The 17,042-nt window shown below is 37.2% G+C and overlaps 1 protein-coding gene across 4 annotated transcripts in view; it reads left to right on the forward strand.

The window, feature by feature from the left end:
• Positions 1–17,042, forward strand: part of LOC106876206 (neprilysin) — a 163,357-nt gene that overhangs the window by 66,825 nt on the left and 79,490 nt on the right. For all 4 annotated transcript variants that reach the window (XM_052970054.1, XM_052970055.1, XM_052970053.1 and 1 more), the window contains exons 6-10: positions 4,733–4,935; positions 5,988–6,116; positions 10,189–10,281; positions 12,711–12,844; positions 16,826–16,907. In XM_052970054.1, coding sequence (XP_052826014.1) covers positions 4,733–4,935; positions 5,988–6,116; positions 10,189–10,281; positions 12,711–12,844; positions 16,826–16,907 — 641 coding nt within the window. The remainder of the gene's footprint in view (positions 1–4,732; positions 4,936–5,987; positions 6,117–10,188; positions 10,282–12,710; positions 12,845–16,825; positions 16,908–17,042) is intronic.

Raw genomic sequence — 17,042 nt, forward strand, 5'->3', positions numbered from 1 at the left:
GTACATACATGTACATATATATGCATATACTCATATATTATTTATATATATATATGTGTGTGTGTGTGTGTGTGTGTGTGTGTGTGTGTGTGTGCGTGCGCCCACGCGCGTGTGAGAGAGAGTTAACATTCTTAATGTAGTCAGATAAACTTAATTTTTATTCAGGTAGACTTCCATTTATAATGAGAACAATAGAACTCGGGTTAATGTCAATATATGTCCAGAGGCAAGGGGGGAGAACTCTAATTAAAAATGAAATTAGGAGTGAGTTTGATGTGTAGCAGTTATGGTGACGACTGTGGATACTCTCTATGTTAAGCATCGTTAGCGACGTTTAGTATAGCACATAAATACATTATCTTTTGAAGATATAAGCGTGTGTGTGTGTGTGTGTTGAAATAATTCACCTATTAAAGCATCTAAAAGAATGGCGTGAGTAAAAGTCTCAAATATTTTCTTCACCTTTTCCACTTATTTTTACCAGCGTGCTAACATGATTAGCATTATGAGTTCAAGATATGAGCAATGAGAAAAAATTAAAAAAAAGAAAAAAAGAAAAAAAATCATCGCATGCAGGAGATACCTTCTAGTGGTGACAGGGGAAATAACTCAGTAATTCAATTTGGTAAAATTTCAATAGAGATAGCTGTGGCTGAGGGAATCTGTTACTTGAAAGTTAAGGTGAAATAATTCGCAGACAGTTTTTGATAATGCTGTAGAAAAATCGATAAGCTCCAACCAATCTTGCTGTCTGCAGATGCAATAATTTTTCATTTACTCCAGTGCTTTCAATCCAGTTTGTGCGCTTGATACTTGTAGTACTCAAGTTTCCAACAACAGATAAAACGTTCGCTATCGTCAATGACCACTGTCTTTATTTCCCCTTCATATCATTACATTTGACCTGATTCTTCTCTTTTTCCGATACTTTGTCGTCATCATGACGCGCAGTATTTATGATTAAAGAAGTTTTTTCTTTTACCTCTTTATTCACAATTCCCAATCATTATACCATGCTTTGATGTTCAGTTTCATGATCATATTGGATCATTATATCCCATAGTATATTTAAATTGCCATTCTCCATCAATCCTTCTGGAAGTTTACCGATACCACGTGCCTGTTCTATCCAATGTATATTATCCACATCTACCTAATGTATCCTTCATGTGATGCGATCATGTTTCCTTTTGTATTCTCTTTGTATAAGCTTCACGCACTCATTATAGTCTCACTTTCATCATCGCACTTGTCATTTTCAGCAGTATTGCCAATCATGCATTTGGTGTAATTTGTCCAAAGAAGTCTTCCTGTGCAGCACAAATGTCTGTGGCTTCAGGTCACTATTCCATCAGCCCCTATGTTTCTGCTCACCTCTCTTGTACAATGAACCCATGGCACATGGAATATTTCTGCCAGCTCTTTATGTAAAAGCTCAAATTTCCTTCAGTTCGACTTTGCATTCTGGGATCGATAAAAAGCGAAATAGGGGAAGTGTTTTTCATTTTTTTTTTGTTTGTTGTTGCAACAACGTACTGACACCACCGCGCACAGAAGATCGTCTCTTCTCTTGTCTTCTGTATGGACTGAAACTTGAACTAATGCTGGTAAGTCAGGACTCGAGCTACTTTCCTTTACCATAGTGTTCAAACATCACACACAGAGAGATAATTGGCATTGCTCCAAGGGCATTTTGAATTGATGTTAGAACCAAAAGTCAACCAAAAGATAGTCACAGGGTCTGCAGATCGGCACAGGGTGAGGCAGGTTTAAACCATCCAATTGCGTCGTTGAACTTTGAAGTCACAACCCAGTTAAATTGCTCGGCACCTGCTGTCGTCCAGATCTCCGCGCCGGAAAACTTTGGACTGGGGCACAAGGATAATGTCCAGAAATCCCAAAAGGTATTGCCGGTTCATGATAAATTTTACATGCATGGAAATACCGCGGACGTGCCCTATCCAAGAAGCACGCTGAGTAACCGAACTATACTGCACGCATTTATCCAGTGCCATAGAATTGGTGACTTTTGGTATTATGTTGAACATAGTCGATGCTTGTAGGACAGATCTAAATGTCAGTTAAGTCCCCATTATGAAAATTGCCCAGTTGCTTTCCTTTGGCTGGAAAGTGCACGTAGCATTTATCGGCTTTGTGGTTTTAGCGTACGAAGTTATTGGGCAGAATAATTGAAAGGGATGAAGAAAGACGCAATACTTGTGCAAGTTCCTTTTCTACTTTTTCACTTGGAAAAAAAGAGCTGGTTGTGAGGGAAATTGCTACCTCCCAGCAAATTTGTCGAAAAGCGTCTGAGAATGTCAAGCATGATTCGAGAGAATGCGTGTGCTCTGTGCATGCGCCTGTAGACTAAGGTACGAAAATAGGAAGAGTGTACTTAGCCTAGTGTTCAACGTGATAGTGTTTTTGTGGTTAATGGATTACCTCAAGAAATCTGCAGAGCTTCCATCCCAACACTTATAACGAATTTTCATTCTTTACAATTTTATCGTTCTATCTTTTGCGTTTTAAATCTCTTTATTCGTCCCAAAGCCCTGTTTTGTGTTTTGTATCAATGTCTTTTGTAATTTTTATGTAGACTCTTGTGGCCAATAAAGAGACGGATATCAGCATTGTCTTCAACGCCATAATGACCATGATGATCATGATCATGATCATAATCATTATTATTATTATTATTATTATTATTATTATTATTATTATTATTATTATTATTGTTCAGTAGTTTTACTTTTATAACGTGCTTTCACTTCACTACCGAGCGCAGCTCTGTGTACCTTGGGTATGTGCTCTGGTTTGCTGTGATGCTCTTATGGTTACTGTATTGAAAGTGTTTTGCGTAGGATGTGTGCAGTGCCCAGTAGTGCAATTTTCCGTACGTTATATATATTTGTAAGTCCTGGTGTTTTTGTTATGTATTTGTCTGAATTTTTTTTTTATTATACTTAAGGCACCTACTATGATAGGAATTGTTTCTGTTTTTAGACTCCACATTCGAGTTACCTCTATTTATAGTCAAAAAGAAAAGGAAACAAGTTGTAGATAGTAAAGTTTTAAGATTAACTAAATATATTCTTTTATATGACCGCACAGAGAGAAATGGTAAGTTTTCTTAGAATAAAAAAGAGGATGATGTTTACATTTTCGAATACTCAGGGAGAAAAGGAAGGATAAGTATTCACACAGTAGTCGTAGATATTAAAGGTTTTTTGGTTTTTTTTTAAAGCTGATCGTTTGTGTGTTCGAAAGTTGTAAGTATGTAAGTTTTCTAACTTATATTCACAGGAAATTGTAGATATTCCTGTCTTTGAGAATAGTAGGAGGAAGAAATGTTTACCTCGTTGGATTTTTGAATTTCTGAATTTCTTTTTCTTTTTCTTTTGGAATTTTTCTTTTCTTCTTAAAAGTTTTGCTATGGCTTACAGTTTTTGTAGTTGTGCAGTAAGTATATATTCGAAGGAACTTACTTCCTTAATTTTTTATCGTACATTTAATTGTGTTGTTACAATAAAAGGTATGTTTACATATTCTGTTAGTCAGGGTTGAAGGGAAGACAAAATGTTCTCACAAAATTGGCGATATTAAAGTTTCTAGATTTTTTTGCGGTGTTCGTTTGTATGTCCAAAGCTGTAGATATGTAAGTTTCTTAACTTATTTTGGGGGAAATTCAAAATACTCACAGAAAACTGTAGATATTCCAGTCTTTTAGAGTTATTTTTTCAGTAGTCCTACTGGGTCGTATTAGTGTTTCTGTGTCTTCAGCTGCTGACAGGTCAGAGCATTTATTGTTATTATTATTATCATCATCATTATTATTATTATTATTATTATTATTATTATTATTATTATATGAAAACACAGCTTATTTTGTTGGCTATGATGGAAGGTGTCAGCTGTCTACAGCCAGCAGACAAAGGTGACACTTATTTACCGGTCATATTTCAAGAACCCTGCGAATAATGTTTGCAGTTCCAAGCAATGCTGATTTTTGTAGATGTTCTGCCTTCACACTTGCACCGAACTTTTTCAGCCATGCTGGTAGTTTAGTACTGATTCTTCCAAGTGTACCAATTACTATTGGTATCACGTCAACTCTCTTCATTGACCATAAATTTCGTATTTCACGTATAAATCGTCATAGCTGTTTATTTTTTCTTCGTTCACATTGATCCTGTTGTGATCGGGGCATGCAATGTATATTATCATACATGTTCCTTCTTTTTATTCACCAACACAATGTCCGGTTTCCTATGTCTGGCCAGCTGATTACACTGGATCATTACATCCCACATAATTTTGCAGTTCTCATTTTCGCTGACCCCTTCTGGAGTTTGCTCATATCACATCTTTGCTCTTTGAAGGCCGTGATTTCCACAGAGCTCCCAATGGATCATTCTTGCCACATCGTCATGGCGTTGTTTGTATTCGCATTGTGCTAAATTCGGGCATTTGCTAACGATGTGCCATGCCGTTTCACCCTTCTCACCGCACATTCTGCATTTATCGTTACTATTATTATTATTATTGTTGTTGTTGTTGTTGTTGTTATACATATTTTTCTTATTGAATTGAGAAAGTCTCCATAGTACTTTCTATTGCTTGTTAACAGCGACTGTGATGATTGATATGTTACTGATAGTTTGTAGAAACCAAATGTAAGAATTTAATTCGATTCTTAGTGTTTTAGTGTAAAACTTTTCTATTATTCTGGCAGATATGAGTGAGAACAAAACTGTAGAACAAGCCATGTGGAGAGCCATAGAATTCGGTGGAATACCTATCGTTACTGGTAACATGGACGAAAACGTTACTAGAATAGAGTTAATTACTAATTTTGCAAAGTATTTCGCTTCGGTTTCATTTCTTACATTGGACCCCAATAGAAATTTTCATACTGGCGACGGAAATATGCTTTACGTAAGTATTTCCCCTATTATAACTTTTAGGTGTGGAACAACAGTATATATAAATTTTGTTGCGACATTGATTTGACTTTTGCGGTTTTACATAATTATGACAATTATCTGCTACACTAGTGTACGAAAATTGTTACCAAACCTTTTCTGACAATTACCTGTAAACTGAATACAGTCTTGAATACCTACGTATTCGGTGTACCATATTAGTGGTGGTAAAAGGGATGCCAAAGTTATTTGAATACGAGGTGTCGTGCAATATCGCATTGAGATCAGTTACCCGTAGTTCAGTAAGCCCAATATTTTCAACATTTACTGAAAATAGACTAATCATCTTTCTTCTCTCTTTGCTTTCAAGTCTCTTTCGTTTTGAGATACGATAGCTTTTAACCACATATCTTCAGTTCAATCGGTTTCACTAAATTAGCTTTTCAAAATATCTATTGAGTCTCTTGATATAATACTCACTGCAAATATTTTGCAACTCACCTATCACTGATATTTTCTTGAGTCTGGTGATGAGGAAAATTTGAGCAAACAGGAGAGGCTTGAGCCAACGAGACAGACTCAGCTGAGAAGATGATTGAAGCAAGAAGAAAGTCATATATAAAAAAAAAATCTGTGTGACTACCCTGCCAGCTATAAATAGCAGCTAACTCACTTTTGAAGCAGACCCAGCTACTTTATATACAAGAAGAAAACATTAGCTAGTGTAACCTTACAAACACTATCACTAATAAGATGCTCATGCCATATGTCTCTTCCATTATGATGGACTTTGAGAAGAAAAAATGCAGTCCTGTGTATACAAGGACTGTATCGAACATCATATAAATGTTATATTCTTTATTGATTAGTACAGGTGGCTCATTATGTACATAGCGGTGAGATAACAAATGTACTACTAACCAAAGATATAGTCAATGCCCTTGCTATTTTGTAAAAATGCATAAAATCAATCGAGGTATACCAGCAATCCTTACTTACATCTACCTAAACACTATGACTCTATTTGTCTATTTTCATTAAATTGATTATCATTTTTTGTTGCAGTTGAGTTTAGTACAGACTTATGACACAGAAACTGTTCTTAAGTACATTGAGAGTATTGCGAATCAAACGAACCAAACTGATAGTTATAACCTAACTGAGATCACAAGTTTTATGGAGACTTACAAAGAGGTAAAACTGTTTTTATCCATTATGTATGCACGGGGGAAAAAGAAACAATAACAAAATCAATGACTACATCATTTATTAACAATACACATAAACGCACTCATACACACAACAAACAAACGCACATAAACACAACATGCGCACGTGCACATAAACGCAACACATACATATGTCACTGTGATTTGACTTAATCTATTTCGGATAGGGTAGTTACAAGTGGTTGAAATGTGATACTATGTAAATGTGATACCTTGTAAATGTGAAGCAAAGTAAGGAAGCAGACAAACGCTTGTTTAAATTCCGATGTTTCGCAGTTAAGAGCATTTATTAACAGAAAATTGAAAACGTTTTCGATCTCGTCAGATATGAGGGGTGGGATCCGATATATATAGATGGCTATTGTTTTAATAACCAAATCTGCAACGTTCAGGTCTCAGCAACTGTTATCGGGCGTTCAATTTAATAAAGACAATGACTGTTTTTTGCTCACTCAAATTATCAATGCCCTGGTCGCTTGTTCTGATATTTCGTTGCCTTGACTCTGGCTGGAAGAGATAATCTATAGTGTACAAATAAGTCCCTGCTGGCTGCTTTTCAACTGATATCGACCTGTTACACGATCATATATGCAATAGTCAGCAGATGTAAGAGACTTAGTCACGTCGGTGGTTCTCATATTAATTTGTATATTGAAGCAAGGTTTAATATCACCACAAGCCAATCACATGTTTTCGATAAGGTCGACGGTTGCAACCTAAAGTGTCTGTGAATTTACACTGTTTGCATCTCGGTTTCAGATACTCAAACTTTTCCACGCATTGTGACAGTTGGACGGTTGCCAAATATTAGACAATCTTTTACGTTTTGCCTCTTGAGCTACTGTTGCAGAGGTCGAGGTCATCCCTATCGATGTGGCACGTGGTACTGCTTTCTGATAATATTGCCTTAATGATGCTAGAAAAATGGAAGTGGAGATGGCCGTTGTCATAATGTTAAAATGGGGAGCGATGGCAGAAATACTCATTAACCAGTACAAAACTGTGCTTTCAGCTCAACAACTATATATGCCTTTAACCAGTACCAGCGTCGCCTGTTTTTCAGCAGTTGACTCAATTAAGTTGAGGGGACATTGTGTGGGTTTAAGAACAGGGGTGATCGATTTCAGTCAGAACAATATTTAAAAAAGTATATTTGATGAGAAGCAGATCAGAACAAACAAATGCTTTATAAACTTTTCAGGAATAGCTTTTCTAATTGCAATCCGTAGTATTCATTTGACCAAAATAGCGCATGCTCTCTTCGAATTTTGTTTTAGAAAGATGTGTTCCATTGAACATACAGCCCATTTAGCAGAGATGTTTGGTATGCGCTGTGACTTCATACCGTAATTATTTTCGGTTTCGAGAAATATTTTACGCGTAAGGAAATGTCGGCTACCGGATCTGTCCAAAATATACTCAGACGGAAGAAAACATTCAGTATTTACTCTTTAACTAAACAAACGATATTGATTTGACGAATATGTACTGTCACGCATGAGATCAGTGAAGTTAGCATCACTGCCTTCTTTTTGCTAGGAAGAGCAGCCAATTATATTTCTCTGCCTGATGGCTATGGTGAAAGAATTACTATCGTGGATAAGAATGACAGGACTAAGAATAACAGACGCTTGTCTCTTTATCCAAGCTCTCTCAAACTTCCTTAATTACTCCGTAGAGGGCAAGATGATAATGATAAACTTGCTGAAAGATGGCTAAGGTGGATCCTATTGTAAATTGCTAAAGAATGAATGACAGAAGAGTCGCATGTATGGCCCAGCTTAATGTCAGCATGTGCCCGTAGGCCAAAGTTATCAGGCTGGAGAAAGAATTGCTCTTGATCTCAGGAAATTCTGGATCTTTTCGATTCCACGAAATGCTTCCAGTGATTCTACTTTGATTAAGTTTTCACACCATTTCAGATTAGAGAGCTGTTTTTGTATGGCTGTCGTTATATCTCTCTTTATAATGCTCTGTATGTGCAGCTACCAGTAGCAGCGGCAGTAGCAGCAGCAGTAATAGTGTTTTTAGTCTATGATAGCCGGATCCAGCGGGTCTGTGATTCAAATAAGTACCAGCTTTGATTATCCATGATTTTCTTTTCCTTTTATTTTTCTGTAATCAGATAAATTTTGTTTGACTGTATTACTGAATTCTGTTCTACCCACGCTTAAGATGATAGAGTGCGTTTAACGGGAAGGTTTTTTTTTTTAAAGACGCTGGGTAGTTGAATGCCTAATGATGAACAAAATGCTTTCCGGTATTAAGTAATATTGGTCGCAAGTTCACATTTTTCTAAAATGTCGGTCATTCATCACCAAAAAGCAAAAATATAAATAAATAAAACAACGTTCAAGTAAAATGGTGTACTAAAACTATACATTGATATGATAGTCAGAATCACAATTTAAAATGCTTTTATGATTTCTCAGAGTATTCAGTTTCATGTATTTTTTAGATTTTCGTTTCTGTTATTTTTACTATTGGTTTGTCTTTTCATGTTACTATTTGTTTTATCCGATGAATGTTTCCGTGCAACTAAATTACTTTCTAACATAGAATTCTCTGACTCATATTCCATAGTAAAAGGAGATCATATAGTCAGTGTCGACAACCGACTACCTTTTTGAGCTATGTGTAATAAATTTAATTGTGTAGAATAGAATGTCTAATGCATAGGGATATCGGTCTTTAACAGAAGGCAAATTTTTTGAAGACATAATTCTGTTAGCGTGACTGAAGGAAAAGAAGTGGATGTAAACAGTAATTGTAAGTAGAAAGAGTGCTTTAATCTTAAATATAATGTAAGTGGTTCATTGAAGAGGTCAGTGCTAGGAAAGAAAATAACGAACATGCAGGTTGGCTATGTGATGGATCCAGCAAACTGGAAAGTGAAGTAACACACAGAATCGTAGTGATGGAATTAAAGACTCACGTACACACAGAAGCAATGAACTATACTGGTGAAGCTACAAAGAATGCTGCGGAGACGAACTGAAAATTAGGAGATTGCTAATGAGCCGGGAAGAGTGGTTGCATTTGCTGGCTTTAGGATAAGAGTAACTTGACAGTCATACCGGAGCTGGAAAAGAGATTTCCAGATTGAGAAGGAATTATTCTTCCTTTATCTTTGAGGGCTCTCGTATTTTTCAGCATAGCTTTGGAGTGCCAGCGTAGACGGAAGCTTATATAGAAGAGTAGTCAAGAGAAACGAAGTGATCGGTTATTACACAATATTACACATATTCCTAGAGGAAGTTTATTCCACCAGACAGAAAGCCGAAGATAGAATTTGCAGAGCCCTATATAAAAAAATTCCCTGTATTTGGTGACGTGATTTTTCACTCTTTATTGAATTTCTCCAGAGGTCTTCAAAATATCCAGAGTTTATGAAAATAAATGTCAGTTATATTCCATACTAATTCGAACAAATCTATGCATTATCAAAAATTGTGCAGCCTTACAATTCAACAAAGAGTCTTTACGTTCGCTCTATTATACATAAATATCAAATATCGTTTTGCTCACACTTCACTGGCTTCAAAACAGTGCGATATATTGACTAATATATTCCTTGACATGCAGATAAACAGTGACATAGCCATTACTAGAATTCCATTTAACATATATATGGTTGACTGAGATTGAAACAGGAGGTAAACAACATAATATTAGGTCACACCACAACAGAGTATAACAACACACTTCTTCGAACTCTGATCGCTTTGTTACTTTTATGTGAAAAGGTAAATCTTATTCAAAATATAGAATCAATAAACAATCAATGTAAGGTGATACAATACCTTTTCGTTTTCATTTATTGACATCATGGGTATTTTACCAAACTTACTTGACTCAATTTTGTTTTTTCATTTTCAAATGTATATGTAGACTGCACGTTCCAATGCGTCAACATATTACAATACTCTTTTGTGCGAGAATATATTGACTAAAAAAAATTCTATGTTATTCCCCAAAACGTCCATTCATTGATTCGTTTTTTGTTCTATTATATTTTTCATAAATGTGCTTATTAGTTGGCCGACTCATCAGCTTCAGTAATAGACGCCAAGGCAATTACGGAGACAAAACCACGAAATCTTTCGGTAATTTTGAAAAATTTCCCTAACGTAAGTTTTAAGATATTTATTTATACAAAATAATAGCGGCGTGCCAGAATCTTTGGTTCAACGAATAAAATACCTTGCGGTAATTTACTTCTGTCTCGTTGTGTTTTGAGTTCGAATTCTTTCGAGGTTACCTTCGCTTTTCATTCTTTCGGGTTCATTAAAATAGAATAACATTAATTATTGGTACCGAGAGAATCAACTAATCCATTGATCTCATTACAGCTGGAAATGTGTATAAATTATAAACAATTATTTTTTCACAAACATTTTTCTTTGGATCGATCATTCAGTCAATCAATCCAGAATTTAATCAATTAATATTTAACTCTTGCCTCGGTTGAGATAAATAGAAACAATTTCTTTATCTTTTAAGTAATTGTATGAGACAGATTCTTTTCTGTAATATGAAAATATTTTCGCCTGCTATTAAATCAACTAAATAGTTATATAAAAATATCCTGTTATTTTTAAAGCTACACCTAAGTAGCAAATAACCTGTCAATCATAGAGATAACTAGGTAGATATGGCATCTTGTCATCAAGTGGAAACAACTATTTCGATTTTCATTTTTGTTTTGTCAACTGATGTGAAAGTAATGAAGGACGACGATGTGAAAAAAGCTTTCTAAACAGTTGGACGTAGCAGAATTTGAGGCAGAAAGAAGGAGCAAGGAGAGAATGCAAGAGAGAAAGAGAAAGGGGGAAGGGGATGAGAGAGACAGATGCGTAATCCATTCCAGTGTTGGATATTTTTTTGCCCCAAATATATGAATGACAAAGATAGCCTCACTATAATTTGAATCAGAAATTTAAGAGCCGGAACATATACTGTGTAGCATCCTAGATGACATTCTGCCTTAGGTCTTCTATAAAGAAATAACAGTATTAGATAAATTGGTATAAAAGGCTAGTGTTCTATTTATAATCATTTCCATCTTAGACACAAGGCCTGAAATTTGGGAGAGGGGCTAGTCTTTTATATTGATACCAGTGCTCAACTGCTACTTAATTTATCGACCACGAAAGGATAAACGGCAAAGTCGAACTCTGTGGTATCTGAACTCAGAAAGTAAAGGAGGTAGAGATACCGCTAAGAATTGTTTTCCGCCGTAGTAATGATTCTGCCAGCTCACCTCCTTAAACTGTTGTACTCATAATGACACTAACTGTTAGTGGTAATTCTGAAGTTCTCGACACAATATTCAATCGAAAGTATATTTGACATGCGTAGTAGTTACATGGAAACATTAACTGTGAAGAATTATGGTAGTCAATTGTTGTATTGTTATGGTTCTATAGTAAAAAAAAGTATACTGCATTATAGGCCCAACCTTAAAGGTTTGCTTTCTTTGAAACCTTAATATACGTAATGCTAAAATACATGTGGTACGCGTGTTTGTCACTTTCCAGTGTGTAATAACTACCAATTTCATCTCATAGTTTTAGGGAAAATAACTAATTTTCAAGAACTCATCGATATATATATACATGCCTACATATATACATATACATACACATGGGATAATCCCAGGTTAGTAGCCTTAAAGGCGTTATGGTACGTAGAAGTGACCAGATCCACCAGTATTCTCCAACGCCGGCGGTCACGTGCTAGCCCATCTGCATCCTCCAAGATGAGGTAGAACTGCTGGAGTTCTCTTCAATCACGTTCAGCCATCTGGTGTAGGGCTTGCCACGGGATTCATCCAGTCCGCAGCTGTTGTATCGGAAGAGAGTAATGTATGAACAGATTTGAAAAAATTGGAACAGAGCAATAATCATGAGAGGCGCGCCTACGAGCATGGGAATTTTCCTGCGGGAAGCGTGGTCGAACATGTGGATACTGCTTTGAAGTCGATGAAGGTGATGTAGAGTGGTGACCTTTGCTGAACTCCACAGATTTTTCAATAATGAAACGAAGAGCAAGAATATGGTTACCGGCAGATCGACTTGGTAGATCGACACAGCTGAGAAGGAGCCTGATGCAGAGTTTTCTATTGATTAGAGTGAAGGGTGATGCTCCTGTTGTTACTGCAGACGAGTTTGCCGCTGTTCCGTTTCGAGAAGGCGAGGATGATGCTCCGGTTCCAGTTATTTGTGAGCCATTCTCACACCCATACATGGTTGATTGTGCGAGTGAGCAACTGGGTCATGTTTTCTCCGACCAAATTCAACGTCTCCGCGGTGATACTGCAGATGCCAGTGGCTTCGCAGTTTTTGAACTTCTTCAAGGCAGCCCGACTTCGTCGGGTTTGATAGAGTCGATTCTAAGTACTGTTGGTTGTTGCTGTATCTGTGGAGATAGTTAGGATGAGATCGATTGTGACAGTTCGGTGTGGAAGAAGTCTAAAGTGCTCCTTCCAGCATTCGAGAGGGGCAATTTCCAATTTCCATGGTGATAATGTCGCATTTATGATACTTATATATTGCAGTTCGACCTAGAAAGCTACATAAATGGTATTTTAAGCATAGGCGATACGAAAGTGGAGAATGATAGTGCAATTGTAATACTTGGCGAAGAACAATTTCAGAATCTTACACGTCTTCTTTCTGAAACATCACTACAGTGAGTATAAACACTTAATTCATTTGCTATCAAAACTTCCTTGCAATAAAGCAATGGCTGTTTTGTTCTTTATAATTTTCTCTTCCATTAAATGATGGTTAGCTTCATATAGTTGCTATTAAAATGCCATAAGATTTCTTAAATCGTTGTTTGTTGTAAAAGCAAAATTGTATTTCTTAAAGCGCCGAGCTGGAAGAAATATCAGCACGCCGGGCCAAATGCTTAGCAGAGTTTTGTCAGTCTTTACAAATTCCGATGAAGTCGAGTCTTTTCAAATTCCGATGAAGTCGAGTTTGCCGTTAATTCTTTAAGGGTCGACGAAACAAGTAACAGCTGAACACGGAAATCGGTTAAATGGACTTGTTCCTCCCTGCAAAAATTCCCAAACTTCAGGTCTCGTGTCTATAGTAACAAAAAACAAAAAATAACTGTAGTAGTTCTTCAGACTGAAGCATTTGTTGAAATACGAGTAACCATGCTAATAAATTCAATTTGGGATTATATTCTTTTCTACTCTAGGCACAAGGCCCGAAAGTTTTGGGGAAGGTGCCAGTCGATTAGATCGACCCCAGTACGCAACTAGTACTTAATTCATCGACCCTGAAAGGATGAAAGGCAAAGTCGACCTCGATGGAATTTGATCCCAGAACGTAAAGACAGATGAAATACCGATTTCTTTATTACCCACCAGGGGCCAACATAGACGGTGCAAACACAATATCGGGGAACTAAAATTATAAAAAGGAAGCAAAATTAAAAGAAACGAATGTATCATTAAACATATGATATAATGAGGCATAATGCCCACTCGACCCCCCGAAGTCGAGTGCTTACATTGAAACCCCTTTGCCGCTCAATCATATATATCTAAAATCCAGCAGTTCAATACCATAGTCTCTCTTTAGTTCGGTATAACAAGTCTGTTTTGGCAATTGCTCTCTATTATCCCCGATCACCTTCCACAATCCAATACCTTTATCATTCTTTTTAACTATTTCCATTTATGCCTTATTTAACAATTGGCATATCATAGACTCACCATCTTCACCCCCAGAATTCCCCGGTTTACAATGTCATCCTCCGTGTCCGCATACAGAACGCAAGCAAAACAAAGAGTGGAAGGAGAAACCATATATACAACATGTGCGCTTGCATTTCTTTTGTGCTTTGTTGTTGGAGGGGAATGGGAAGGTTTGGTGTCTGCATGGGGAGGGTGTGGTGAAAACGGAGAGTGTGGGAACTGAGTATGTTGGGGTTCACAAGTACTTACTCTCTTTCTTTTTCTTTTTTTCTTTTCCCGGCTATTTCACATTCCCTATCTTCTAATACTGGAGTTTCGTTTTCTACTTCTACTTCTTGTATCCTCTCCTCTGGTGGCTGTTGCTCTTCTATCATTTTGGGTGGTGGGGGGCAGTTCGCTCTTATGTGGCCTTTTAGGCCACATTTATAACAGTGAGGTATCCTGCCCGCCACCCACATTTTCAGGCTCAAATCCTCAATCCACAGGTTCTCGGGTAGCACTTCGAGGACCTCCATCTCAGCTTGGACGGTAATTTTGACGATTTGTCCCTTCCATGTTGCTCCTTCCATCACTTCTGCTTGAACCACCTTCACCCCCTTTTCTCTTTCAATAAAGATAGCCGCCATCACCCAAGCCGCATCGATTTCAGGGGGAATCCCTTCCACTTGATTTTGGCAATCCTCTTGCCCATGTAAGACGGCAAGAGGACTACCTTTTCCGTTTTTAACACTTTGGCAGCGTGGGTTATCGCTCTTTCCGCTGTTTTATAATGGACGACAATCGTCCCGAACTTTCTTCCTCTGGCCAGGTAGGTAATATCTGGCCAGACTGTCTTCAGCGCCTTGTCTATCTCTCTCTCCTCCATGTGGTCGATTCTCTTTTTCTCAACTGAGTAAACTTTATAAGTTACCATCTTCTTTTGTATTTCCTCCATCCTTGTCTCCAGTAGGGACAACCTCACGTCGTTCCCCACCTTTGCAGTCATTCTACTGTCTCTTTCCATATTTTCCCGGTTTATTTTCTTCCTTCTCATCTCGGTTGCCTCTGCAAAACTTTTCTCTTTCAAACATGCGTCCAACATCTTTGCTGCCTTAACCAGTTCCCCCTCCGTAGAGAACAACTCAGTCTCGCTCAGGTCCGAATATACTCGTCTTCCACCTGCCATCTCTCAGTACTACCGAGAGACGGCACAACAACTCAAAAACCGCTGCAAACACAGCACAAACAAATACACAATATAGTCATACAAACAAGCTCGTACCAGTCACAGAGACGAAATACCGATTTCTTTATTACCCCAAAAAGGTTACACAGAGAGTTTTTCCGGACATCACAAGACATAAAGTCAGTACAAAACTCAACAAACATAAAATCGGGGAACTAAAAATTACAAAAAGCGAATGAAGATAGTAGGAGAAAAATTAAAATAAAATGATAATAATGCAAGAATGAAAAAATGAGGCGCAATGTCCACTCGACCCCGAAGTCGGGTGGTTACATTTATCCAGTTTTTCACTTTTACTTAAATGCAATGCATATATTTTAACAGTTTTGCAACTCCAAAAATTTAAATATTCGCGTTATTTTTCTCCCATTAACCACTGTTACTTCCGTCTTTATGAACTGTAAATAATCATTTCTAGTGGGTGATGGTCTCCACCAACGAAACCCGTTTCGTTTTTACATTCTCATCAAATTCTTTTATGTACTCCCAGTAGTTTTCCTCGCGTATCAAAATGCATTTCTCAGCACAGGTTTCCGGCATCTTCACTCTTGTTATTCCCTTCAATTTCGCGATCTTTCTGTCAATCTGATCGTTCTTCTCATATTTTATCAAAACCGCCTTATATTTAACATCTTTATCCGTTCTCTCCTCCTTTTCTTGTATATTATTAGTTTCTGGCTTACCTATCTCTTTTTTGTTCTCTATTGACCGTTCCTTTGACTTATGTTTCTTCCGCTTTTTAGGGTTAGAAGAACCGTTATTGTTCTTTTCTTTTGTTTCCTCTGTTTTATACTTCTGTCTCTCTTTAGATTCTTCAGTGTGGTCTACAATGTTTTCTCCCTCTGTTTGTGTTTTCTCTCGTTCCGGCTGTGTAAACTCATATAGGGGGCATTTGGTCTTCATATAGCCTCGCTCCTCACATATGTAACATTTTTGGCTTTCTTCCCTCAACTACGACATTTAATGTTCTCTCGTCCTCCACTCCTATCTGGTAGGGAATTCTTTCTATGTCCACGAATGTGGAAAAAAACCACATTTCGAATCCAAATCCCCACCAGTTGCACACTTCTGTTTCCGCTACTGGTCCCAATTCCAGATCCACCTCGGTTGCAGCCAGGACTGTTGCAACCAACCATTCCGGTTGAATTTCTGGTAGCACTCTCGGAATTCGTATTCCCACACTTCTTCTTCCTCTATAACTTGGTAGTAGTACTATATTTTGTGTTTTTAAAATGGTGGTCGCATGCTTGGTTGCCTCTTCTCTGGTGGCAAACCTCACCTCTACCGTACCGAACTTTCTTCCTCTGGCAATGTACGTGGCTTTATTTACAATTTCACCCAGGCACTCCTCGATTTCTTCTTCCGTTACCATTTCAATTTTACTGGTCTCGACAGCCTGTGTACGATACACTACTGTCCTCAGTATTTTATCTTCCTTGGTCTCTTTGGTGGTGGGGGGACAATTTATAAGAGTCTCCCTCTACCTCTATCAAATTCCTGCTTCTGCTCACCTACTCCATATCCAAATCGATCAACTTAGTTTCCGTTTATTTTTGGATGGAATATTATATTTTCTATTCCTTTTATCCAAACCGTCAAATTTTGCCCGATTAAGCTGTGAATAATATTAACCCCTAAAATGATTGTTTCGACAGCAAGAATGCCGATGACGTTTAATGTAGATGTCGTGTTATAAAGCATAACGATGAAAATCTTTTTTCTTTTTTTTTTGCAGAACCTTGCTTAACATCATGTCTACATCATTGTTTATAGAAATGCAAAGCATAATAGAACCTAGTTTGGCACGCACTAAATTAGTAAGTATTAAATGTATTCACTTTTTCATTTGATGTTTGTAAACGTATACATACATAGTGCATGCATGTACACATACATACGTACGGCCATGTATATATATATATATATATATATATATATATATATATATATAT

The sequence above is a fragment of the Octopus bimaculoides genome, chromosome 8 (genome assembly GCF_001194135.2).
Source record: "Octopus bimaculoides isolate UCB-OBI-ISO-001 chromosome 8, ASM119413v2, whole genome shotgun sequence".
NCBI classification, from domain to species: Eukaryota; Metazoa; Mollusca; class Cephalopoda; order Octopoda; family Octopodidae; genus Octopus; species Octopus bimaculoides.